General features: G+C 41.8%; 1 protein-coding gene across 2 annotated transcripts; it reads right to left on the bottom strand.

The window, feature by feature from the left end:
- Positions 1-27,868, bottom strand: Rpf2 (ribosome production factor 2 homolog). 2 transcript variants are annotated; one of them, XM_070010988.1, is made up of 10 exons: positions 27,779-27,868; positions 23,298-23,430; positions 22,013-22,050; positions 19,184-19,223; positions 17,437-17,518; positions 15,803-15,879; positions 13,035-13,134; positions 8,074-8,176; positions 4,257-4,401; positions 1-3,591 (listed from the first exon to the last, which is right to left on the bottom strand). In XM_070010988.1, the coding sequence occupies exons 1-10, from the start codon at positions 27,799-27,801 to the stop codon at positions 3,412-3,414; spliced, it is 921 nt and encodes a 306-aa protein (XP_069867089.1). In that variant the 5' UTR covers positions 27,802-27,868; the 3' UTR covers positions 1-3,411. The 2 variants fall into 2 exon arrangements, with proteins under 2 accessions (XP_069867089.1, XP_069867090.1); XM_070010989.1 differs by lacking the exon at positions 27,779-27,868 and adding an exon at positions 25,193-25,330.
- Positions 27,869-27,947: the final 79 nt, after the last annotated feature.

Below are 27,947 nucleotides of genomic sequence, written 5' to 3' on the forward strand. Positions count from 1 at the left end.
TTCTCTGAACATTTAAAATACTTTTTTATTGAAACAAACTCCAGGAAACAAAGGCAGTGGTGGTGCTTGTTTTTGCTTTGGGTTTTCTTCTTGTACAGGGAGGGGTAAAGCAGGGACACAGAAACGGAGGAAGGGTGAACAAATCCAACAATGCTATTCAATAGACCTTATGTGGAAAATGACCTTTGTAAATTGTGGGCAAGGCTGGAAGAGGGGAAACTGGAGGAAAGGAAAGGAAGAGGTGACATTGTCAAAAAAAAAAAAATGTACTCACTAACACTTATGTAACTCCTCTGTACATCTTAATAAAAGTATTTTTAATACCTGTTTTTTTAAATACCAGGGAATTGGTGAGGGGAGTATTAAAGGAGTGATAGAAGGTATGAAGACATGGATTAGAATATATTGTATGTTTATGTCCCAATTATCCCCTATAAAACTAGTGGCAGCCACGGGGCTGGGAAAGTGGCTCAGTGGTAGAGTGCTTGCCTTGCATGATCGAGGCCCTGGGTTTGATTCCTCAGCACCACATAAGCAAAAAGAAAAAAGCCGGAAGTGGCACTGTGGCTCAAGTGGTTGAGCGCTAGCCTTGAGCTGAAGAGCTGAGGGACAGCGCCCAGGCCCAGAGTTCAGGCCCCACGACCGGACCCCCCCCCCCAAAAAAAAAATAAAAAACTAGTGGCAGCCAGGCTGAGGTGGCTCAAACCTGTAATCCTAGCTACTCAGGAGGCTGAGAGCTGAAGATCATGGTTCAAAGCCAGATGGGGCAGAAAAAGTCTGTGAGACTCTTATCTCCAATTAACCACCAGAAAACCAGAAGTGGTGCTATAGCTCAAGATAGAATGCTAGCCTTGAGCCAAAAGAGTTCAGAGATAGCACCCAGGCCCTGAATTCAAGCCCCATGACTAACCAAAAAATAATAATGGTAATAAAAATAAAAATAAAAAATCTGGAATGCAGGGCTGGGAAGGTGGCTTGGTGATAGAGATCTTGTCTTGCATGCATGAGGCCCTGGGTTTGATTCCTCAGCACCCTATAAGCAGAAAAAGCTGGAAGTGGCACTGTGGCTCAAGTGGTAGAGTGCTAGCCTTGAGCTGAAGAGCTGAGGGACAGTGCTTAGGCCCTGAGTTCAGGCCCCACAACAGACCAAAAAAAAAAAAAAAAAAAAAAAATCTCCTGGAATGCATGACTAAGACACCCAGTTTCTTGAAACATGGTAAGACCAGTACCTCAAAGGGCCAGCGGGTAGCTGCTACTGCTCAAGTTGTTAGTGGTCCCTCCACCTGGAGTGACCTCTACACTAACAGACTTTAAGGACTATAGAAGGTAAGAAGGCACACATCGGGGATAGGAACCAATCTCCTTTATTTCTTGGAAAGCACGCCTGGTAGGAAAGAAGCTGGGTGTGATGGCATCTGTAAAGTGTAAAATAGGTGGACTGTGTTCCACCTATAAATCTGAGCAAAAATGAAGCCCTATCTCTAAAAGTATCAGTGTAAAGAAGGGCTGGAGGCATGGTTTCAGCTACAGAGCACCTCTGTAGCAAGCGTAAGGCACCGAGTTCAGACTCCAACACCAATGCTACCACCAAAAAAAAAAAAAAAAAAAAAAGAATCCCAAGTAATCTATGCTTTGTTTATATATTTATTGGAAATACTGAGTTTGAGGTCAGTATAACTGCAGGCAAGCATTCTTAGCACTTGAGTCACATTAAATGTCAGTTTCCCTTCTATCACTAGAAAACATGTTTGCTATGGCCCACTGACCCAGGAGTCAAGACAATTACTGTTTCTTAATCTGACTGGAACTGGCTATGCAAATGTGCTCACTTACTAGGACTTTATCATATTTTGATTATATAGAAAATCTACTTGTGCCACCTAGCTACACTACACCTCCAGCCCCAAAAATTGTGCTATGAATTCTGGGAGTGGTGGCACATGGGTCTTGGACAGCTAAGGCAGGAGAACTGGTGGTACTTAGCAAACAAGAGTTACATAGCAAAAACTGTCCTTTAAAGAAAAGTCTTCATGGGCTGGGAAGGTGGCTCAACGGTAGAGTGCTTGCCTTGCATGCATGAGGCCCTGGGTTCAATTCCTCAGCACCATATAAGCAGAAAAAGCCAGAAGTGGTGCTGTGGCTCAGGTGGTAGAGCGCTAGCCTTGAGCTGAAGAGCTGAGGGATAGCACCCAGGCCCAGAGTTCAGGCACCAGGGACTGACCAAAAAAAAAAAAAAAAAAAGAGGGCTGGGAAGGTGGCTCAGTGGTAGAGCGCTTGCCTTGCATGCATGAGGCCCTGGGTTCAATTCCTCAGCACCACATAAGCAAAAAGAAAAAAGCCGGCAGTGGCGCTGTGGCTCAAGTGGTAGAGTGCTAGCCTTGAGCTGAAGAGCTGAGGGACAGCGCCCAGGCCGAGTTCAGGCTCCACGACCGGACCCAAAAAGAAAAGAAAGCCTTCATTAAGTGATAAAATTTTACAGGACCATCAGGATATATGCAATATGGCTATGTCAGCATAGCCAGGTACCAGTGACTCATGCCTATAATCCTACCTACTCAAGAAGCTGAGATCTGAGGACTGAGGTTCAAAGCTAACAGTCAGGCTTTGTCACAAACTTTCATGGCACTTTTTTTTCGGGGGGGGGGGGGGGGGGGAGGGAAGGGTCTGGTTGTGGGGCCTGAATTCTGGGCCTGGGCACTGTCCCTCAGCTCAAGGCTAGCACTCTACCACTTGAGCCACAACGCCACTTCCAGCTTTTTTTCTTTTTGCTTATGTGGTGCTGGGGAATCAAACCCAGGGCCTCAAGCATGCAAGACAAGTGCTCTACCACTGAGCCACCTTCCCAGCTCCTTTCATGATACTCTTATCTTCAATTAAAAACACAAAAGGTCCCAGGGATAGTACCCAGGCTGAGTTCAAATACAAGGCTGTTATCACAAACCACAAAACAAAGTCCATGTACTGTCTTTTTGTTTTGGCAGATGTCATGACCCAGCTAAGCTAGCCTGAAACTTGTGATACTTCTGCCTCAGTTCCACCTCACTCATTCATTCACCCACCCAAAGAAAAGAGGTTTTTGGAGAATGAGAATAACACATCAGATAAAAAAACAGCATAACCAAATCTAACAGCACAAAGAGAGGGCTTACTTTAAGCAAAGTATCAGTATATTACCAGTCATAAAATATGAATGCTCAAGATGCACTGTACTCATAACTGACTTATGGAACTGTAATCTCTTGTACAACTACATAATTTTTTAAAAGAAATTATAAAAGTAGCTCAAATATACATAGCAAATTATGTTATAAAAATATACAATAAAATCATTTAAGAAACTGAATGGTCTGAGTTTGACAAATTTCTTAAGTAAATACACCACAATAAAACTGGACTTTTGGCTAAGTTCTATTAACTTTTTTTAATTTTCTTGGGGTTTATCTCCTTGTCTTCTGTTATCTTTTCTGCAGGTCGTTTCTTCAATCCCTTCATTTTCCTGGTTTGTAGTTTGCCTAGGTCTTGTTTCTGCATGTGTATCCTTCCATAAGTTGTACCAAAAGTATCTTGAGAGATATTTTTCCTCTTCTTTGGCTATAAAACAAGGGGGGAAATGTATGTCTGTGAATATATATAAATTTTTTAATGGCTTTCTACTATCACAAACTGATAAAAAAAAATCAACTATCATAATAACAATTCCCAGTTGTGAGGAAACCTCAGTGACAGAGAACAGACCCACCTGACTTTCTTCTCAAACCTATGTACATTCAAGTCACCTGAGGGGTTCTCAACTAGATCTGGTAGGCCTAATATTCTGTACTACCAACAATCCCTAGGTAAATGTGAGACTGCACTATGAGCACTACACTAACTGCTGCTATGCAACACAAAATTTGCTCTGTTCAGCTATCATTCCACTTTCTACTAGCATTCCATAATTAGCATAGCAAAGCTGTTTTATAACACCACTGAAAAGTCAAACATTTTATGTACATATGGTTTATACACCTAAAAGCTCTAAACCTTGTCTTCACAATGCCCAAAATCATTCTTATTTTTGCTGAAATGGCAGTCCTGGCTACCAAAAAACTCAACTCAAATTTACAGTAAAACTTCCCAGTTGCTGGCTGTGCCTAATTTATTTATGTTATTGATCTTGTCATGTGCGACATTTAATAGAAGATGCCTCAAACCTTTTCTGGGAAGAAGTATGAAGCACACAAACTGAAGGAGAGCACTCACTGCAGGTCACATACCTTGAGAGCTTTTGGAATTTTCATAGACAGTTTATAAAGATCGTCTGAGGCTAGGTGGGTCCTTCTCAGAACCAAATCCAACAACGGCCCCATCTCTTCCAACTCAATCCGTGGTGTTCTGCAGCCAGACTTCTTCAACAGCAGCCTTTATGGAACAGGAAAACAGAAATGATGCCTTGTCTTTAAAAAGTTCTCCCCTGCCGGGCACCAGTGGTTCCTATGCCACTAATCCTAATTAATCAGGAGGCTGAGACCTGAGGGTTGTGCTTCCAAGCCAGCGCAGGCAGGAAAGTCTGTGAGACTCTTATCTCCAATTAACTACCAAAAAGCTGGATATTAAGCCATTTCAAAGTGGTAGCACACTAGCCTTTAGCACAAAAACTCAGGGACAGTGCCAAGGCCCTGAATTCAAGTCCAAGGACCATTTATGCGCAGCCACACATTGGAATTTTTATTTGACTTCATTTCACAGATTTACATAAGTATGAAATAATATTGGCCAGGAGCCGGTGGCTCACACCTGTAATGCTAGCGACTCAGGAGGCTGAGATCTGAGGATCGTCAGTTCAAAGGCAGCCTGGGCAGGGAAGTCCATGAAACTTTTTTTTTTTTCCTTTTTGGGTCCGGTTGTAGGGCCTGAATTCTGGGCCTGGGCACTGTCCCTCAGCTCTTCAGCTCAAGGCTAGCGCTCTACCACTTGAGCCACAGCGCCACTTCCGGCTTTTTTCTTTTTGCTTATGTGGTGCTGAGGAATTGAACCCAGGGCCTCGAGCATGCAAGGCAAGCGCTCTACCACTGAGCCACCTTCCCAGCCTGTCCATGAAACTCTTATCTCCAATAAACCACCAGAAAACCAGAAGTGGCACTGTAAATCAAGTGGTAGAGCACTAGCCTTGAGCTGTAGAGCTGAGGGACAGCGCTCAGGCCCAGAGTTCAAGCCCCACAACTGATAAAAAATAAATAAAATAATATTGGCTATCTGGGAATGTAATTCAATAGTAGAGGGCATGTTTAGCTTAGCATGGACCATGCCCTGAGCTCTAGCTCTTATACCAAGGTAATGAGCTACACCTGAAATCCTAGCTTCTTAGGACGTTGAGATCTGAGGATGGTAGTTCAAAGTGAGCCTTGGCAATAAAGTTCATGAGACTCATCTCCAATTAACCATCAGAAAAATGGAAGCAGTGCTGAGGCTCAAAGTGGTATAGTGCTAGCCCTGAATAAAAAAAGAACTCAGGGCTGGGAAGGTGGCTCAGTGGTAGAGCGCTTGCCTTGCATGCATGAGGCCCTGGGTTCGATTCCTCAGCACCACATAAGCAAAAAGAAAAAAGAAAAAAGCCGGAAGTGGCTCTGTGGCTCAAGTGGTAGAGCGCTAGCCTTGAGCTGAAGAGCTGAGGGACAGCACCCAGGCCCAAAGTTCAGGCCCCACGAATGGACCCAAAAACAAAACAAAACAAAAAAACAAACTCAGAGACAGTGCCTAGGCCCTAAGTTCAAGTCCTACACCTGACGCGCGCGCGCGTGCGTGAGTGCGTGCGTGCGTGCGTGCGTGCGTGCGTGTGTGTGTGTGTAACTTTAGGAATTAATCCATTCAAAATCAATGTTTCCCTATAGCACAGACATTTAACGATCTTGACTGAAGTCAATTTAAAAACCTTAATGTGACAAACTCATCAAAGGTTCAAGTGCCTTGAAATCTGAGCTAGCTAAAAATTATAGAAACTCCTAATTATCCCTTGCAATCATTGTATGTTTATTACGTTACTTTATTATTATCTTACTTTGTGTGTGTTGCCAGCAATTAAATTCATCATTTTGTGCATACTAGGCAAGAACTCTACCACCAAACTACATGTATAGTTCCTATTATTATACACGTTGTGTGTGTACATGTGCACACACATGCATGCATAGGTAGTAGTGCTTGAACTCAGAGTCTAAGTTCTGTCCCTGAGCTTTTTCACTCAAAGATGTTGCTCTACCACTTGAACTACAGCTCTACTTTTGGCTTTTTCACAAGGACTTTCCTACCCAATTCTCAAATCTCAGCCTCCTGAGTATATAAGAATACATGTGTGAGCTACTTTTACCTTTGGTTAAAAGTTATTTTACTTTTAATTCCCTATGATGAAAAACTGGTATGATGAAAATTCATATGGTGAAAAGAACTAAGTATCTCTAACTCAATAAAGTTGAGACCAAGATGCAAGTTACTGACAAAAAAGGTGAATATTTAGCTTAATTTGGTTGCATAAGGTGGTCAGGCACCTATTATATTATGAAGAAAAAAAAACAAGCATTATGCATAAAGTATAGCTTACCTTAAGAGGCATATTATACATAGCATGTCATTAAATTCTACTGAAAAAATATCTGCCTACTTGGATTTTAAGTGTGCTGAAAATAGAGTAGAAGGGCAAGGCGGAAGAGAGAGGGTAAACTGAATCTAGTCACTGATACTTAGTACTCCTTATATTTATTTATTTATTTTTGTCTGTCATGGGGCTTCAACTCGAGGCCTGGGTGCTGACCCTTAGCTCTTTTCCTCAAGTCTAGTGCTCTACTACTTTAAGCCACAGTTCTATTTCTGGTTTTCTAGTGGCTAATTGGAGATAAGAGTATGATGGACTTGCCTGCCCCAGCTGGCTTTGAACCACGATCCTCAGATTTCAGTCTCCTGAGTAGTTAGGTCTACAGGCATGAGCCAACAGTGCCTAAGCTTATTACTCCATTTACATTATTCTTTTAAATTTTAGTAAGATTTGCTTTGGTTGTCTTGACTTATATAAAGCAGGTGTTCTGAATCCATTTGAGAACTGAACACTATTTCGCTAGAGGGACGGGGGGCACACTAGAGCATAGCTCAAGCAATATAAAGCTTGCTTAACAAGTACAAGACTCTGAGTTCAATTTTTAGTACTATTTAAAAAAAATAAAAATAAAAACCTCATTCAGCTAGGAGCTGATGGTTCACACTATAATCCTAGCTACTCAGAAGGCTGAGTAGCTGTGATCCTCAGACAGGATCACAGTTCAAACCCAGCCCAGGCAGAAAAGTCTATGAGACTCTTATTTCCAATAAACCACTCAGAAAACTGGAAGTTGCACTGTGGCTCAAGTGGTAGAGCGCTAGCCTTGAGCTGAAGAGCTGAGGGACAGCGCCCAGGCCCAGAGTTCAAGCCCCATGACCGACAAAAACAAAACCAAAAAAAACCCCAAAATTTTATTCATAAAGCTTGGGACTCAAATTATCTACAAAAGATGCTGGAAATGTATTTTACTTTTACTTTGGGTCAAATGACTGTGATCTGATTTAATTTCTGTATTTGAAATCTTTTGAATTAAGACTGCCTTTTTAGATATACAATTAAAACCTAACAATATTAAGTTGTTTTGTTGAAATCCAGCTTATTTTGGAAAAACAACATTTTATTCCTAATTAGTAAGAAGTGACTCTTTAAAAAAAAATCTAAAATACTATAATGTTACTATCTGATTATTTTATCAGTTTATCAGTTTATTGAATTTATTCAATACATGAACACAAAATTTTTTTTTAAAAAGCTATGGAGGGCATTACTGAGTTAGGCTCACACAGAGTTTAACACTACTAGATGTCACCCTGGAAAAGTAATTTCAGAGGCAGAAGTTAACAATGGAATGACAGGTCAAGGATCAGCACAGAGATGCAGTTACTACTAGTCTGCAAATTTTCCAAACAAACCTTTGTGCAGAAGCCCATTTTAGTATTGAGCTCTATCAAACAAAATGATAGAATCCTAAGGATTAAGAGAAACATGTTAAGAAATGCACTTACTTATAACTTCGAAAGTAAATCTTCCCATTCAGTGCAGTGAAGTGCAAAATATACTCTAATCCAGCCAGACGGATATTTGATACTGTGGGACCTCTGAAAAAATCTAAAAAAAGAAAATAAACCAAGCATGCTTTCAAAGTTCAGGTACAAAAAGCCTCATTCTAAATGTTCTTATTCTGAGCTACAGCTCACCTGGCAAAGGTAAAATGGGTAGCACAAAAAATAATCCCTGAGGAAGTGACATTGTGGCTCAAGTGGCAGAGCAACTAGCCTTGAGGTGAAGAGCTGAGGGACAGCACTCAGGCCAAGTTCAAGCCCCACGACCAATCCCCTCCCCTCCCCCCCTGAAAAAATCCCTGAATAATGTTCACTCTATCTCATAACTATTTTTCTTTTTTTTTCTTTTTTCTTTTTTTGTCGGTCATGGGGCTTGAACGCTGGGCCTGGGTGCTGTCCCTGAGTTCTTTAGTTCAAGGCAAGCACTCTACCACTTGAGCCACAGTGCCACTTCTGGTTTTCTGGTGGTTAACTGGAGATAAGAGTCTCACAGACTTTCCTGCTCAGGCTGGCTTTGAACTGTGATCCTCAGATCTCAGCCTCCTGAGTAGCTAGGATTACAGGCATGAGCTACCAGCACCCAGTGCTCATGACTATTTCTGTGTTTAGTTCATTGAGACATGTTCATTTTTCAGTTTTCAAGTTCTCCCTTTTGTCAAAACTCAGCATAGAAGTATTATAATTACCATAAGATTTACTTTGGCTTGGGATCAGTAAATCCCAAAAACACTGATTCATAATTTTCTAAAAAGTGTACATCAAGCTGGGTGCTGGTGGCTCATACCTATCTATAATTCTAGCTCCTCAAGAGGCTGAGATCTGAGGATAAGGTTTGAAGTAAGGCTGGGCAGGGAAGTGCACAAGTCTCTCTTATCCCCAACAAAGTACCAAAAAAGCTGGAAATGGAACTATGTCTCAAATAGTAGTGCTAGCCTTGAGCAAAAGTAGCTCAGAAACAATGCCCAGGCTGGCTCTGAGTTCAATCCCCAGAACCAGCGCATAAAACAAATACAAATAAGAAAACGAAGGGGGAAAACAAAGTCCAGCGCATGGCTCACACCTGTAATCCTAGTTACTCAGGAAGTTGAGATCTGAGGATCATGGTTCAAAGCCAGCCTAGGCAGGAAAGTCCAGGAAACCTTTAACTCCAATTAACCAACAGAAAACCAGAAGTGGAGCTGTAGTTCAAAGGGGTAGAGCACTAGCCTTGAGCAAAAGAGCTCAGGGACAGCACCCAAGCCCTAAGTTCAAGCCCCCATGACCAACAAAAAAAGGGGGTAGGGGGAACAAAAGCAGTTCTCCCACATTATTACACAAAACTACAAAACTATGTAACATTTAGGAAAGCAAAATAGAAACTTACTACTGGGAAGAAAGTCCTTCATTCATTCCTTTCCCTCCTTCGAGTAGCCATGCACTAAGGATGTTCTGTCAATAATGATCCACAAGAGAGTGGCCCCAATAGATTATATCACTTAATGATGTGACAATCAATCATTTAGTTCGTGTACATACATTCTGATGCTCACACATTAGACATTTTCTTTTTTTTTGGGGGGGGGGGGTCCGGTTGTGGGGCCTGAACTCTGGGCCTGGGCGCTGTCCCTCAGCTCTTCAGCTCAAGGCTAGCGCTCAACCACTTGAGCTACAGCGCCACTTCCGGCTTTTTTCTTTATGCTTATGTGGTGCTGAGGAATTGAACCCAGGGCCTCATGCATGCAAGGCAAGTGCTCTACCACTGAGCCACTTTCCCAGCCCCTAGACATTTTCTTAGCATATATACCTAATGTTAAATGACACTAGTATATTTCACTTAAATATAACATAAACCAAGAAGCAGTTGTCTTACTTGATTTTCGACATAACTTGCTGTTGTAGTCTACAATCTCATTCCTTTCCTTATCTATCCTGTTTCGGTCTCCCAGTTCCGGTTGTTTTCATGTCCTCCCACACCACTGCATTATATGGCATTTCATGCCATCTAGTGGAAGCACAAATAATCACAGGTTGGGGCTTACAAAAGCTACTGAAATCTAACTCTGCTGTCCTGTAAATCTAAGACAAGAGAGGAGTATAAGTTTTTAGAGCCTGCTGTACTAACTAGCAAGAACCTGTGTGAATAAATGAATGAATGAATGCAATAATCAAAGAGGCAAACAATGCCCTGTTTTGGATTTTTTGTTTTTTTTGCCAGTCCTATGCTCAAGGATAGCACTATCCAACTTGAGCCACAGCTTCATTTCTGGCTTTTCAGTGGTTGTTGGGCTTTTTTGCCTAGGCTGGCTTTAATATTGTGATCCTCAGATCTTAACCTGCTGAGTAGCTAGATTATGGGCATAAACTACCAGAACCTGGCCCCTCTCCATTTTAATCGAGTGTAATTATCTTCCTCACTAATAATAATTAGATAGCAGACATAAGGACAAAAAACAAGAAATCTGGGCTAATGGAGTCAAGTAACTGAAAATCTTGGTGAAATACTGGTTGAAAAAAAGTTACTTTTCAGGGGCTGGGAAGGTGGCTTAGTGGGTAGAGTGCTTGCCTTGCAGGCATGAGGCCCTGGGTTCGATTCCTCAGTACCATATAAGCAGAAAAACCAGAAGTAATGCTGTGGCTCAAGTGGTAAGAGTGCTAGCCTTGAGCTGAAGAGCTGAGGGAGGGGCTGGGAAGGTGGCTCAGTGGTAGAGCGCTTGCCTTGCATGCATGAGACCCTGGGTTCGATTCCTCAGTACCACATAAGAAAAAAGCCGGGAGTGGCGCTGTGGTTCAAGTGGTAGAGCGCTAGCCTTGAGCTGAAGAGCTGAGGGACAACACCCAGGCCCAGAGTTCAGGCCCCACGACCGGACCCCAAAAAAAAAAAAAAGAGCTGAGGGACAGTGTCCAGGCCCAGAGTTCAGGCCCCATGACCTACCCAAAAAAAAAAAAAAAGTTACTTTTCAGATTTGTGTTTCCCATTTGTAAGTGAAAATGCCACCAAGTTCTACAGTATTTATAAAGATTAAATAAATAATTATGGTGAAGTAGTCATTCATTACTGGTTGGGATTATAGTTCAGTGGTTGAGCATTCCCCCAATATGCTCGATTCTGGGGTCAATCTCTAGCACCACAAGAAAAAAAATGTAGCCATTATTAATAAGAAAATGAGATGTTCTGAAAATTGTAATTCCAGTATTAGAACCATAAATAATCTCAATGAAGAGTAGGTGTGGTGGCAAATGCATGTAATCTTAGTACTGTGTAGGTTAAAACAGAAGAATGAGTTTGAGGATAGCCTATACAGTGAAAATCTTATCTCAAAATAAAGCAAACCTCAAACACACCAAAAAACAACAACAACAACAAAGCTGAATTCACTTAAGAAATATTGCTTGAGGGATAAGCATTGCACACATAAAGTGACATGTTAAATTGCAACATCTTTTGTACAACCACTTAACAGTAAATTTAAAAATCATTCACTAAGAGTAAGTCATCTATTGGGATTGGCAGAATAGATCAGAGGTAGAGCATAGGCTTATTTAGTATACACAAGACCTCGGGTCCCATCTCTACTAACCATTGCCCCCTCTTAAAAAAAAAAAAAAAAAGAAGAAGAGGGGCTGGGAAGGTGGCTCATTGGTAGAGCGCTTGTCTTGCATGCATGAGGTCCTGGGTTCGATTCCTCAGTACCACATAAGCAAAAAGCCAGAAGTGGGGCTGTGGCCCAAGTGGTAGAGCGCTGGCCTTGAGCTGAACAGCTGAGGGACAGTGCCCAGGCCCAGAGTTCAGGCCCCACGACCGGACCAAAAAAAAACAACAAAACAACAACATCAAAAAAGACTCATGGAAAAAAATGACATTATTAAGTTCTTCCAATGCAAAGAACTTAGAAAATGCTTGGCACTTAGAATCAAGATGACAATAAAGTAAAAGTTTCTGGAAGTCACACAGGGTATAAACACAAACTTAAAAGCATAGCAGAAACTAGATAAATGGCAATGGGAAAGACAAGAATATTCATAATACAAAAGAATGAAACAAAGTGAGGAGCTAAGAAAGCCAGTTGTATGGGGATTATATTACAAAAGGCCTATACCAAGCTGAGGGGTTTGGAATGGAAGTGATGAAGGTGGATGACATGTAACAATCTCAAAACTGTACTTAGCAATTTTCTAAGTTAATCTAAGGATGCCAATAGTGACAGAAGATGGGTATTTACACTTTTTAAAGTACAAAACACTACATAAACATTACTACAGCATTAAAAAAACAATAATCATCTAATTCCACAGTATAGGCAGAAACTATAACTTAGAAATAAGTAAGCAGTTTCCTGCAATTGGTGGGGAAAAAATAATTAATAGGGCTAAGAAAGGTAGTACAGACCTATAATCCCATTACTTGGGAGGCTGAGCAGAAGGACTTCAAGTTTGGTTTTTTTGGGTTTTTTTTGTCAGTCGTGGGGCTTGAACTCTGGGCCTGGGCACTGTCCCTCACCTCTTCAGCTCAAGGCGAGCACTCTACCACTTGAACTATAGCGCCACTTCCGTTTTCTGTTGGTTTATTGAAGTTTCACGGACTTTCCTGCCCAGGCTGGCTTTGAACCGAGATCCTCAGATCTCAGCCTCCTGAGTAGCTAGGATTACAGGTGTGAGCCACCGGCACCCGGCTAGGACTTCAAGTTTAAGGCTAATCTAGGCTACTTAGTTCCAGGTAAGTGTGGAATACATAGCAAGACCTCAAAAGACAAGACAAAAAGAAATAGGGGAAAATGAAATGATCAGAAAGTGTATGGGAGGGTGGGGGGAGAATTATATACTTCAAGTAGCAAAGTAGTCACAAAAGGAGTCTTAAACTAACTACTTAAGTTACCTTGCAAATAATGAAGATTAATACATACCAATAGTTTTTTGTTAATACTTACCAATAAGAAGATTTTTTAGTCTCCGATAGTCTTCTCTTAGATCAAAATCATCGCCAGCAAATACTAACAAGGGTTTTGTTCCCTCAGGACATTTACTGTTCTATGAAATGATAAAAACATTGTACATATATAATTATCAAATGCTAAACTATTACATGCTGATTTTAAGATAGTCAATATTTATATACAAAAATATTTTCTTGGGCTGGGCAGGTGGCTCAGAGGTAGAGTGCTTGCCTTGCATGCATGAGGCCCTGAGTTCAATTCCTCAATACCACATAAGCAGAAAAATCCGGGAGTGGCACTGTGGCTCAAGTGGTATAGTGCTAGCCTTGAGCTGAAGAGCTGAGGGACAGCGCCCAGGCCCAGAGATTAGGCCCACAACTGACAAAAAAAAAAAAAAAAGTTTTCTTTATTTTTTGTTGGTCATGGGGTTTAAACTCTGGGCCTGGGTACTATCCCTCAGCTCTTCAGCTTACGATGAGAGCTCTACCACTTGAGCCACAGCGCCACTTCTGGTTTTCTGAGTGGTTTATTGAAGATAAAAGTCTCATGGACTTTCCTGCCCAGGCTGGCTTTAAACCGTGATCCTCAAATCTCAGCCTCCATAATAGCTAGGATTACAGGCGTTAGCCACCAGCACCAGGCTTTACAAAACTGTGTTCTAAGCTGGGCGTGGGTGGCTATGCCTGGAATCCTAGCTACCCAGAAGGCTGAGATCTGAGAATTGCAGTTCAAAGCCAGCCAGGGCAGAAAAGGAAGTGAGACTTTTTTGTTGGTCATGGGGCTTGAACTCTGGGCTTGGGTGCTGTCCCTGCACTCTTCAGCTCAAGGCGGGTGCTCTACAGTTGAGCCACAGCCCTACTTCCGGTTTTCTAGTGGTTTATTGGAGAGAACAGTCTCAAGGACTTTCCTGCCTGGGCTGGCTTTTAACTGCAATCCTCAGATCTCAGCCTCCTGAGTAGCTAGGATTATAGGAATGAGCCACAGGAGCCAGCTGGCAGTGAGACTTTTATCTCCCATGAACCATCAGAAAACTGGAAGTGGCCCTGTCACTCAAAGTGGTAGAGTGCTAGCCTTGAGTGAAAAAGCTCAGGGACAATGCCAAGCCCCAAGTTCCAGCTTCATGAACAACCAAAAAAAAAAAATTGTATTTTATTAATTGTACTAAAACTAGGACTGTATATACTAATTACAGATATAAAAAGAGGTAGGATTTTGAGCTGAGGATGTGGTTCATGTGGTACAGTGCTTGTCTAGCAATCTGAACCTCAATACAGGCAAGAAGGCGAGGTAGGGGGTGAACTTTTTTTTCTTTTTTGGCAGAATTGGGGCTTAAACTAAAGACCTTGCTCAGCCCTCTATCACTTAAGCCATGCCTCCAGTGTGGCTTTTTGTTGGTTATTATTATTTTACTTTTTTAAATTAGTGGACATTAGTTATACAGGGAGGTTTTCACTAGGATGCATGTGTAAATACATATGTATACACATAAGCACCAAAAAACTAATAATCTTTTGGGGGTTTTTGAATTTTTTAGAGGGGAGGAAAGACACAAAAATGGGGGGAGGAAGGATAAACAAATGCAGACATTGTATTCAGTATACACTATGTAAATGAACTATGCAACTTGTGGGCAAGGAAAAGAGGGAGAAACTGGGGCAAAGCCAAGAAGTGATAACTTTGTCCAAAAAATTATATTCCTTACCTAACTTATGAAATGGTAACCCCTCTGTACAGCATCTTAGTAATAACAATAAAATTATATTTTTCAAAATATTGCCAAGGGGCTGGGAAGGTGGCTCAGTGGTAGAGTGGTTGCCTTGCATGCATGAGGCCCGGGTTCGATCCCTCAGCACCACATAAGCAGAAAAAGCTAGAAGTGGTGCTATGGCTCAAGTGGTAGAGCACTACCCTTGAGCTGAAGAGCTGAGGGACAGCACCCAGGCCCAGAGTTCAGGTCCCACGACCAAAAAATATTGCCAAGCTGGGAGCCAATGACTCATGCCTGTAATCCTAGCTACTCAGAAGGCTGAATTCTAGGATCTTGGCTCAAAGCCAGCCGGGTAGGAAAGTCTGTGACTTATCTCCAATTAACCACCAGAAAACTGCAAGTGGTGCTATGCCTCAAGTGGTAGAGTGCTCACACTGAGCTGAAGAGCTGAGGGGGAAAAACTCTTCTTGAATCAGGCACTGTTGGCACAACACCTGTAATCCTAGCTACTCAGGCAGCTGAGATCTGAGGTTCCCATATGAAGCCAACCTGGGAAAAATCCATGAGACACAACTCCAATTGACTACCAAAAAGCCAGAAGTGGAGCAATGATTCAAGTGATAAACCCTAACCTTTGAACAAAAAAGCTCAAATCAGCACCCAGATCCTGAGTTAAAGCCCTAGGACCAGCACCAAAATAGAAAAAGCTGAGGAAGAGCATAAAGCCTTCAATCCAAGCCCAAATAACAAGCTGGCATGCTCACACACACACACACACACACTCTCTCTCTGACACACACACACACACGAAGAGATACTATGCTCACACACACTCTCTCTCTGACACACACACACACACACACACACACACACACACACACACACACACACACACACACACACACACACACACACACACACACACACACACACACACACACACACACACACACACACGAGAAGAGATACTTAAATCAGTGGTCTTTACCAGGTGCCATAACTGGCCAAGATCAACATTACAAAATGTGTTCTAGTCTTATTTTCAGTATCTTACCTTAATATCCTTTAGAGACACAAACTTTTCAACACCTAATTCAATCATATCCAGTACATGGTAGTCATACATACGACCTAGAAGGAAAGTGTACTCTTGAGCACAGACATTCCCAAACAGCCAACTATGTATACCCATTTACCTGCAGGTTCAAACTGCCTAACAACCGGTCTCCTCTTTCTCTAGACTCTGTTACATGTTCCCTCTTTTTCAAATTTTCAGCTGACCTAGAGAAGATTTTTAGGATATTAGCCAGAAGGAGCTCTATAAAAATTAGCACACATTCATTATGTTATAAAAAAGTAAAAAATGGGGGCTGGGAAGGTGGCTCAGTGGTAGAGTGCTTGCCTTGCATGCATGAAGCCCTGGGTTTGATTCCTCAGCACCACATAAGCAGAAAAAGCCAGAAGTGGGGCTGACAATCATGTGGTAGGGTGCTAGCCTTCAGCTGAAGTGCCCAGGCCCAGAGTTCAGGCCCCAGGACCAACAAAAATAAATAAATAAAAATAAAAATAAAAATATTAAAAAAAAAAAAGTAAAAAGTGGTAGCACATGCACTCAGAATGTAAAGACAGGAGGCTATTCTGGCTATGGAGTAAAACCCTGTATGAGAGTGGGGGCAGAGGGTGGAAAATAACTAAGAACATTTCTTTTTTCTTTGGATACTGATCTTTGAACTTAGATTCTTGTGCCTGCTGACACAGTATGACAGCTGTATCTTCAGGAGGCCATGGTAATTAGGTCAATGACACCCAATGCAGGTACAAGGTAACCATGCTGTATCTACAACTACATAAGGGGGGATGCTAAGTGTCTCAAAGGCTACACTTCTTTTTATTTTTATTATTATTTTTTTGGGGGGGGTCCAGTTGTGGGGCCTGAACTCTGGGCCTGGGCGCTGTCCCTCAGCTCTTCAGCTCAAGGTTAGCGCTCTACCACTTGAGCCACAGCACCACTTCCGGCTTTTTTCTTTTTGCTTATGTGGTGCTGAGGAATCGAACCCAGGGCCTCATGCATGCAAGGCAAACGTTCTACCACTGAGCCACCTTCCCAGCCCCTACACTTCTTTTTAAATCAGAACTGTTTCCACAAAGATAGAGCAAAAGCGGTCTTAAGAGATTAATAACTCAGGAACTCTATCATATTCATTCTTGTCTTAATGTCCTATTATTGACTGGATAATACTTATATACCCCTTCTTAACATGGAAACTCCAATTCCAAGCTGGGTGCTGGGGGCTCACGCCTGTAATCCTAGCTACTCAGGAGGCAGAGATCTGAGAATCGTGGTTCAAAGCCAGCCCAGGCAAGAAAAGTCTGTGAGACTCAATCTCCAACTACCCACCAGAAAACTGGAAGTGGCTCTGTACTCAAAGTGATAGAGTCTTAACCTTGAGCAAAAAGAGCTCAGGGACAGTGCCTAGGCTCTGAGTACAAGCCCCATAGCCAAACAAAAAATAAAAATAAAAATCCAAAGGCAAGTGCTCTACCAAAGCAAACTTTATTCAATGTCACAAGGTGAAAAGAAAACACTATTTTAGAGCTGGTAAGTTTTTAATTATAAATACCATCTGGTAATCTGTGGCACATAGCTTATTTTGTGAATAGAAACACTGAAAAGTAAATGATACTTACCTATTACCAGATTATTTGGCCGCTTCTTATTATGGGAGCCAAACATGAACAGAGAACAATCTGACTTCTTTGAAAAGAACTCCTATAAAATCAAACCAACAAAAATCCCCTTAAGAATTCTTATCTCTAAACTAAAAAAACATATTGGAAATTAAGAGAATATATAGTAAACTAGACAGGTATATAAAAGAAAAAACACTTCATGCTTAGCTTTTAAATTTTAAATTTAGGGCTGGGAAGGTGGCTCAGTGGCAGAGCGCTTGCCTTGCATGCATGAGGCCCTGGGTTCAATTCCTCAGCACCACATAAGCAAAAAGAAAAAAGCTGGAAGTGGTGCTGTGGCTCAAGTGGTAGAGCGCTGGCCTTGAGCTGAAGAGCTGAGGGACAGCGCCCAGGCCCAGAGTTCAGGCCCCACGACCGGACCAAAAAAAAAAAAAAAAAAAGATATGGATAAATTTTTAATTTAATGAGACTAGAAGTACTTTATAAAAAATGTATATAGAATGTGATGTTAGGAAAATGAACCCTTAGATATGTATTTTAACGTTTTTTTCTTTCATGCATGTGTTTCTAACACATTTATAAGATTATTTCTTTGTTGCTTTGTATGTCCCTCCCCCACAGTATAACCCCTGCTTTCACTATATTTGATGTCAGTATAACTTGTGGAGGAGATGGGGAAAAACAAGTCGTTTAAGGATACAGGTGGACCTGTTGCAACAATGAGAAGTACAAGTTGTTTACAACGTAGGTGCAAGGGGGGGGAGTATTGGGGGGGGAAGGGGGAGGCTGGGAAGGGATGTGAAGGGTAAACAAAGGAGGAGGCTGCAATGCTTGGTAAGAAATGTATGCATTATCCTGCCCATGTAATTGTAACCCCTCTGTACAATATGTTCACAAATAAAATTTAAAATATATATATAGAGAGAGAGAGAGAGAAGCTGGGAAGGTGTCTCAGTGGTAGAGTGCTTGTCTTGCATGTATGAGGCCCTGGGTTCGATTCCTCAGCACCACATAAGCAAAAAAGCTGGAAGTGGTGCTGTGGCTCAAGTGGTAGAGCACTAGCCTTGAGCTGAAGAGCTGAGGGACAGTGCCCAGGCCCAGAGTTCGGGCACCATGACTGGCAATATATATATATATATATTTCTAATATCTGTCTGTCTCAGCGCTGAGGCTTGAGTCCAGAGCATTGCACATGCTGGACAACTCTACCACTTGAGCCATAACCTTAGCCCTGCCAATATAACTACATTATAAATATATTATTAGATATATATGTCAATATATACTAATATTACATAAGTATGTTTACATGTATATCTAGTCTTTGGGGTAGTATTGAGGTTTGAACTCAACCCCACCCCACACTTACTAGGCCAGCATTCTACTTCTGAACCATACCTCCAGCTCCAGTTTTCACACTAGAATATTTCAGTTTTCCCCTTATTATTTAGACTATTCAAAAATGAGGGTCTAGTGCTGGTGGCTCATGAATGTTATCCTAACTACTGAGGAGGCTAAGTTCTGAGGATCAAGATTTGAAACCCGTCTGGGCAGAAAAGTCTATGGGAGTCCTATCTCCAATTAACCAGCAAATGTCCAGAAGTGGAGTTATGGCTCAAGTGGTAGAACTCCTGACTGGGGTGAAAAGCTAAGGGAGAATACAAGTCCCTGAGTTCAAGCTCCAGTATCAATACAAAAAAAAAAAAAAAAAAAAAAAAAAAATTTAGGAAAGACTTGTACTTACCAGTGATGTCTGATCCTCAAATGGTCTTGTAATGTTTTTCCTAACAATAATAAAATAGGTGATTCCAACTTTAATAATCTTGGTAAGTTTAATTAAGCAAGATGCTGAGTAAAAGATAACTTTATATTAAAGTGATTTTTAAACTCCTGAAAAGACATTAATTGTTAGGTACAGTTATTTAGTGCTTTTACATGCTAGGCACTATTTTAAGAGCTAGAGATGCTTCATCAAATAAGATGCTTGCTTTTATAAAGCTTATATTCTAGTGGGAAAATAAAAGAATGCAAAAAGTATAATTATGGTAAAAATAAAATCGGTTAGTGAAAAATGACTGAGCTAAGACCAGATTAATCAGTTACATGCCTAGTACTGCAAAAAGAAAAAAGTGCAAAGTTTCTGAGATAGAAACACACTTGGACTTTCAAGCAACAGAAAGAAGGCAATTATCAGTGGAACTTAATAAGCAAAGGGGAAAATGGTGTGGAAGTATGACACCCAGATAATACAGAGCATTATTGGACAAGATGAGAAATGTATGCCTCGACACTAGGGGTGGGGAAGGAGTGCAGAAAGGTAGGAAGGAGAGTAAGCAAATGCAATCATGCTACTCTGCATACATTATGTGGAACATGACCTATGTAACTTGTGGACAGAGATGGGAGGGACAAACAGGGAAAGAAAAGGAAGGGGTGACATTGTTCAAAAAAAGAAAGGTATTCAATACCTAACTAATGAAATTGTTAACTCCTCAGTTATAATAACAATAAATGAGAAAGAAAGGGGGGGAAGGAAGAAGGCAGGCAGGTAGGCAGGCCTAGAACCAAGGCTCACACCTGTAATCCAGCTACTCAGGAGGTTGAGATCTGAGGATTATAGTTCAAAGCCAGCCAGGAAAGTCTGTGAGACTCTTATCTTCAATTAACGAACAAGAAGCTGGAAATAGAGGCTACAGTGGCAGAGTGTTAGCCTTGAGCAAAAAGGCTCAGGGACAGTACCTGAGCCCTGAGTTCAAGCCCAAACACAAGAAGAAAAAAAAGAAAGAATGAGAAACACTACCTCCAGGACAAGACTGAAATGTTCTTATTAAAGCATCTGTCTGCTGCATGAGAATGGACTGTACCATTAACAAGGTAGAATAAAGCCAGGTGCGGGATGGCTCATGCCTTTAATCCTTGAGCTTAAGAGCTGAGGGACAGCGCCCAGGCCCGGAATTCAAGCCCCATGACCAACAAAAATAAATAAATATGACAGAATTGGATTATAAGCCTGAAGAATATATTGAATCCACATTGACATAACAGTCACTGAAAAAATAGAAAATATAAACTTCCTTCAAAGTTTCAATCAAAGCTGGTGGCTCATGCCTACAATACTAGCTTCTCAGGAGGCTGACATCTGTGGATCACAATTTGGAGCCAGCCCAAGGAGAAAAGTCTGTGAGACTCATCTCTAATAAACAACTCAGAAAAAGGGCAAAGTGGGCTGTGGCTCAAGCGGTAGAGCACTAGCCTTGAGCATAAAGAGGCACAGGGACAGCTCCTGAGTTCAAGCCCCAGAATTAGGGGGAAGGAAGGGAGGGAGGGATGGAAGGAGGAAAGGAAGGAGGGAAGGAAGGAGGGAAGGCAGGAGGGAGGGAGGGAGGTCCAATTAAAGTATGTTGGGAGGGAGGCAATTATGGAGGGAGGAAAGGTAAGCAAGTGCAGTTCTTATTTTCATTGTACATTATATAAAAACTAATTGAGGGTACAGATGGGATGGGAAAGAGGGGGGAGAACAATGGAAGGGGTGATATAAATGCAATATACCCATAACCTGACTTCTTTCTGGAATTGAACCCCTTTGTACAACAACTTAATAAAAATAATTTTTTAAGGGCAATAGGCCAGGCACTGCTGGCTTATGCCTGTAATTCTAGTAACTCAGGAGGCTGAGATCTGAGGATTGAGGTTTGAAGCCAGCCCAGGGAGGGAAGTTCATGAGACTCTTTATTTTCAAAGAACTACTAAAGGACTGGGAATGTGTCTTAGTGGTAGAGTGCTTGCCTAGCATACATGAAGCCCTGGGTTCAATTCCTCGGTGCCATATAAACAGAAAAGGCTAGAAGTGGTGCTGTGGCTCAAGTGGTAGAGTGCTAGCCTTGAGCAAAAGCAGCAGCTCAGAGACAGTGCCCAGGCCCTGAGTTCAAGCTCCAGAACTGGAAAAAAAAAAAAAGAACTACTAAAAAAGATGTAAGTGGGGAAGTGGCGCTGTAGCTCAAGTGTTAGAGCACTCGCCTTGAGCTGAAGAGCTGAGGGATAGCGCCCAGGCCCAGAGTTCAAGCCCCACGACCGACAAAAAAAAAAAAAAAAAAAAAAAAAAAAGATGTAAGTGGGACTGTGGCTCAAATGGTAGAGCAACATTCTTGAGCAAAAATGATCAAGGACAGGGGCTGGGAAGGTGGCTCAGTGGTAGAGCGCTTGCCTTGCATGCCTGAGGCCCAGAGTTCGATTCCTCAGCACCATATAAGCAAAAAGAAAAAAGCCGGAAGTTGCACTGTGGCTCAAGTGGTAGAGCGCTAGCCTTGAGCTGAAGAGCTGAGGGACAGCGCCCAGGCCCAGAGTCAGGCCCCACAACCGGACCCAAAAAAAAAAAAGATCAGGGACAGTACCCAGGCACTGCTCAAACCACAAGACTGGCAAAAGAAAAAAAAAAGGTATTTTTTCTATGTCATGAAGCAATTGTTACTTTTCTTTTTTTTTAATTTTTTTATTGTAAAACTAGTGAAAATTGTTACTTTTCTAGTAAGACCAAAAGATTTAAGATAAAGTAAGAATAAAAATCATTACTTACTTTTTATATAGAACGCCATATGGTTTTTTCAGTGCATACTGAAAAAAAAAATAATTAAAAAATTCTACAAAACAGATTAAAATAAAGCATCACAACATTCATCCTGAAACTGCTCTGATTCCTGAATCCTATCCTGTCTTCTACAAGGCTGTCTTTTGATTACTTACAATATCTTATAAGCTTAATGTTCTAACTTAGACAGTATATTCCTAATTAAAGGTTTTTATGATTTTTCAATCGTCTACACATCTTAAATTTTGATTCCCTACTTTGTGTGCCTACATATACGTTTTAGGCCTTGAACTCTCAATCCTCCAGCTTTTACTTAAGTGCTAGATTACAGGTATGTACCATCATATCAAGTACCAAAACTTTTAATGATTCTTAGCCAAATGCTTACCTGTTTTCTTGCCAACTTGAGTCATTATGAATGTGTTATTGTAATAATCTTTAATACTGTGCTGTTCTTGGAGCTTAAATACAAAAGGTCATTGTGTTGACAGGATGTGGGAAGGAGAGGAACTGGGTCTCACTAACACAATAACATCAAACATTTCAGAAAGGGTAAACACATAGTCGGTATTCTCATGTCTGTATTGATTCATGTTTAATTAACATATGGAGTTTAGTCAAGCTTGAAAACACACTCAGGCTGGGTATGCTGGCACTTAGAAAGCTGAAGCACTATATAGCAAGACCCTGAAGATAGGATACTAACCAGTGGTGCCAAATGAATAAATACACAGTAATCTGCATTTATCTCATTTTATATATTAAATGTTTCTGAAAATATGTGTAAAGTGAACTCTAGTAATTGAAGCCAGTTTTAAATTTACTACAGCAACTAGCTGTTTTAAAGTAAAGCAGAGCCAGGTGCCAGTGGCTCATGCCTGTAATCCTAGCTACTCAGGAGCCTGAGATCTGAAGATCAGGGTTCCAAGCCAGCTTGGACAGGAAAGTCTCTGAGACTCCTATCTCTCATTAACCAGCAGAAAACAGAAGGTAGAGCTGTGACTCAAAGTGGTTGTGCACTAGCCTTGAGTGAAAAAGCTCAGGGACAAGTTCAAGCCCCACAATTGACAAAAAAGAAAATCAGTAGTCACGTTCTACCAAGACAACCTCCAATGTCAGCTTTTCTCTAAGAGCAGCAAATCTTAAGGCAAACTTACCCTACTTAGCCCAACTTAGCATGCCCATAGTTTCTAAAATCATTTCAATACGACTTCAAAATTGAACATATGGGAGACAGGCCTAACTCCCTGGAAAGAAAAGTAGACATACATACCATGTCTTTGAGAACTTGTGTCACTATGGCATTGGCATTTCCCCCTTTAATCAGCATGGCATTTTTAATATTTTCACTCAGCTTGGGTTCTCTCTTCTCAAGGAATCGCTTGGCCCTTTTTGTTTTGGGTTTTCTGTTTGGAAAAGCATAATTTGTAATATGTTTTCTCATAGTACAAATGACTAATGACCAAATTCTATCATTTAAAAACTCTCTGGCCAGGCACAAGTGGCTCATGCCTGTAATCCTAGCTACTCTGGAGGTTGAGATTTGAGGATTGAGGTTCAAAGCCAGCCCCGGCAGGAAAAGTCTGAAAGACTCTTATCTCCAATTAACCACCAGAAAAACAGAAGTGGTGCTGTGGCTCAAGTGGTAGAGCATTAGCCTTGAGCTGAAGAGCTGAGGGACAGTGCCCAGATCCACATTTCAAGCCTCGTGACTGACCAAAACAAACAAACAAACAAACTCAGCCAGATTTCAGTAGCTCAACACCTGTAATCCTATCTACTCTAGAGGCTGAGATTAGAGGATAAAGATTCAAAGCCACCCTAGACAGGAAAGTCCAAGAGATTCTTGTTTTGTTTTGGTTTTTTGCCAGTCATGGTACCTGAACTCTGGATCTGGGCACTGCCCCTCAGCTCTTCAGCTCAAGGCTAGTGCTCTACCACTTGAGCCACAGCACCACTTCCAGCTTTTTTTTGCTTTTGTGGTGCTGAGGAATCGAACCCAGGGCCTCATGCATGCAAGGCAAGCACTCTACCACTGAGCCACCTTCCCAGCCCAGTCCAAGAGATTCTTATCTCCGATTAACCTCAAAAAGCCGAAAGTGGAGCTGAGGCTGAAGTGGGAGAAAACACTAGTCTTCAGCAAAAAAAAAAAAAGCTAAGGAACACTACACAGATCCTGAGTTCAAGCTCCAGTACTGGCACCCAAACAAACAAAAACAAAAAGAATCTCTAATTTATAGGGAGATAATATAGAAGGTACTCCATTATTACTGTTAAATACGTGTTTTAGTAGCTTTTGGCTTCCTAAGAAAACTTATATTTTGATATTCCCAGCATTTTTTTTTTTTTTTTGGCCAGTTCTGGGGCTTGAACTCAGGGCCTGGGCACTGTCCCTGAGCTTCTTTTGCTCAAGGCTAGCACTTGAACCACAGAGCAACTGCTGGCTTTTCCTGTTTATGTGGTACTGAGGAATCAATCCCAGGGCTTCATGCCACATTCTCAGTCTTCCTGGCACTATGTTACTACTGATTTTTCCTTAACTTTTTAAAATTAAAGAACTCAAATAAATACTGGTATTTTTATTTTCTTTTTTTGGGGGGGAGGGGGCAATCCTGGGACTTCAATTTAGGGCCTATGTGACATACCTGAGTTTCTTTGTTCAAAGATAGAGTTCTATCACTTCAGTCACAGCTGCACTTCTGGCTTTTTTGTGCTTAGAGTTAAGAGTTTCATGAATTTGCCTGTTGGGCTGGCTTTGAACTGTGATCCTCAGATCTCAGCTTCCTGAGTAGCTAGGATTACAGATGTGAGTCACCAGCACCTGGCTTCACTTGACTTTCTTGTTCAAGGCTAGTAAATCTACTACTTGACCACAGATCCACTTCTTGTTTTTTGCTTATCAATTGGAGATAAGAGTCTTGTGGACTTTTCTAGTCAAGCTAGCTTCAAACTGTGATCCTCAGATCTCAACCTACTGAGTAATAGGATTACAGATGTAAATCACCAGCACCTGTCAATAGTTAACACTTTAATAGAATAACTCTAGTAAGGTACAATTTAAAGATGAGGCAAATTAAGGCTAGAGAAGTAATGTGCCCACAATTACAAAGCTAGTATTTGTCAATCTTCACAATGAGCTAGATTTAAAAACTGATGTAGACCAATCACCTTGTATAACATGAATGGAACACAAATTATTATCCTGATTTTTTTTAATGTGACAGTAGAATGGCATGTTACTATAATTTGTTTAGAAAAGGAAATGTAGAGAAGCTTGCTTTCCAAATGGTTTTCTGCCAGAATTCCATCTTAAATAAGTATTACACCTTCCTTCTTCCATCCAGTCTTATGGATCCTTGGGGAAGAAAAACAGAATGTATAACTACTTTAGCTTCCTATGTGGAATTTAAAAATTCTCCAACCATGTGTCAGTGTCTCATGCCTGTAATCCTAGCTACTCAGGAGGCTAAAATCTGAGGATCACAGTTCAAAGCCAGCCCTAGCAGAAAGTACATGAGCCTCTTATCTCCAATAAACCACTCAAAAAACTGGAAGTAGTGCTATGGCTCAAGTGGTAGAGCACTAGCACAGTGCCCAGGCCCCCGAACTGGCAAAAAAAAAAAAAAAAAAGATATATATTATTTATTAAATCAAATCACAGAGGTCAGGTGTGGTTAATAGTATAGATAATCGGGGGCTGGGATGGTGGCTCAGTGGTAGAGCGCTTGCCTTGCATGCCTGAGGCCCTGGGTACAATTCCTCAGCACCACATAAGCAAAAAGAAAAAAGCCGGAAGTGACGCTGTGGCTCAAGAGGTAGAGCACTAGCCTTGAGCTGAAGAGCTGAGGGACAGTGCCCAGGCCCAGAGTTCAGGCCTCATGACCGGACCCAAAAAAAAAAAAAAAAAAATAGTATAGATAATCCCAGCTATATATATATATATATAATTCCACAATTGAGGCTCATTGCTAGCTTAGGCAAATAGTGAGATAGCACAACAAACAAGGCACACAAGGTGGTGTCCTGTAAGCCCAGCTATACAGGAGGAAGAGTAGGTTGATTAAAGTGTCAAGCCAGCCTGAGCAAAATAGTGAGACTTTATCTGAAAAGTAATCTAAAGTAAAAAGGCCTAGAGGTTTGACTCAAGTGGCAGAGAAACTAATTAGCAAACAAAAAGCTAAATTCAACAACAACAACAAAAACCAAATTAAGAGCCAAGTGGCAGTGGCTCATGCCTAACATCCTAGCTACTCAGTAGCCTAAAATCTGAGGATCACTGTTCAAAGCCAGCCAGGGCAGGGAACACTGTGAGACTCTTATCTCCAATTAACCAGCAAAAAGCCAGAAGTAGACCTGTGGCTCAAGTGATAGAGCACTAATCTTGAGCGAAAAAGCTCAGGGACAGCACCCAGACCTGAGTTCAAGCCCCAGGATTGGCACAGAAAAAGAAAAAAAAAATCAGGGCTGGGAATATGGCTCAACAGTAGAGTGCTTGCCTTGCATGCATGAAGCCCTAGGTTCTATTCCTCAGTCCCATATAAACAGAAAAAGCCAGAAGTAGGGCCGTGGCTCAAGTGGTAGAGTGCTAACCTTGAGCAAAAAGCAGCTCAGGGACAGTGCCCAAGCCCCAATTATAAGCCCCAGGACTGGCAAACAAAACAAAACAAAAACAAATTAACAGCCATGTAGAGAACAGTGGAGGTGATCGATTTGACCAAAGTGCATCATATGCATAATGAACCCTTTGGTAAAACAGATGTTAATTTTTTAAAAATAAATAACTAATTGATCTATACACATTATATGCTCTATAATAATGTGATTTGATACATCTCACTAACAATGAATGCAAATAGCACTTGACACGTTTATCAGCTTTCTATAAATAGCAACTCATCTTTGTGAACCCAAAACTTTACACGTATATAATTAATTATGTTGATTAATTATCTCTTAACAACAAAAACTGTCTTCTGCATTGCACTTGTAAATCGCCAGAAAATCATAAAAAAAAAAAAACAGCAGGAATATCTAGTAAATATTTTTTAACTTAAAACACTCCTGAAGGAGGGATGGGAAGGTGGCTCAGTGGTACAGCGCTTGCCTTGCATGCATGAGCCCCTGGGTTCGATTCCTCAGCACCACATAAGCAAAAAGAAAAAAAGCCGGAAGTGGTGCTGTGGCTCAAGTGGTAGAGCGCTAGCCTTTAGCTGAAGAGCTGAGGGACAGCGCCCAGGCCCAGAGTTCAGGCCCCACGACAGGACCCAAAACACTCCTGAAGGATAGCTAGAAGTGTACGAAAGCTGAAAGGAATAGAGCAAGCTAATGAACATTTCACAGATGCTGCAGCAAAAACTTCACAAAAGCTTTCACCAAACTCTCACTGCTCATCAGAGATGGACGTAAACGGATCTTTGGAGAGGTGGATGGCCCAGTCACAAGGCGTTAAGTAGCCCTCTCGGACTGTCACCTCGATCTGTCAGACTCAAAGGTCGGAGCTCTTACCCCTCACGGTACCCCCACTCACACCAGAGCAAGCAGGCCTCAGGCCCGGAAAGATGAAAGCGGCCATCGCGGGGGGGGGGGGGGGGGGTGGGCGAGGACTTTCGGGCCCTTCCGGATCTCCCCGCGCTGGCCGTACGAGCTGGAGAACCCACCCGCACAGACGAAGGCAAAGTGCCAGAGAGGAAGGAGGTAACCGTGGAGACACGGTCGCCGCCGTCCCCACTCCACCACGATGACCAAAGTACTTACACAACTCGATCCAAAGAATCCATAGCTACTTCAGCCCGAGCCGGGCTCCAGCACCGGCACCGAGAGGAGCCACGAGAACGGCGCGTGCGCCGGAACGGGCGGGGCCGGAAATACCAGACCGGAAATACGCGAGGTAACTTCCTGGGACTGCCGAGCCACGGGAGCCGGC

The sequence above is a fragment of the Dipodomys merriami genome, unplaced genomic scaffold (assembly GCF_024711535.1).
Source record: "Dipodomys merriami isolate MVZ:Mamm:240054 unplaced genomic scaffold, mDipMer1.0.p SCAF_8, whole genome shotgun sequence".
Lineage (NCBI taxonomy): Eukaryota > Metazoa > Chordata > Mammalia > Rodentia > Heteromyidae > Dipodomys > Dipodomys merriami.

What these genes read in the sequence shown, in the direction of transcription:
- Rpf2 (XM_070010988.1), bottom strand. Translation starts at nt 27,801, where the DNA reads ATGGATTCTTTGGATCGAGTTGT. An exon ending in GCCAAATAATCTGGTAATAG is followed by an intron (nt 15,880 to 17,436) that starts GTAAGTATCATT and finishes CTTTCCTTCTAG; the next exon opens with GTCGTATGTATGACTACCAT. An exon ending in ACTAAAAAATCTTCTTATTG is followed by an intron (nt 8,177 to 13,034) that starts GTAAGTATTAAC and finishes TTCTTTTTTTAG; the next exon opens with ATTTTTTCAGAGGTCCCACA.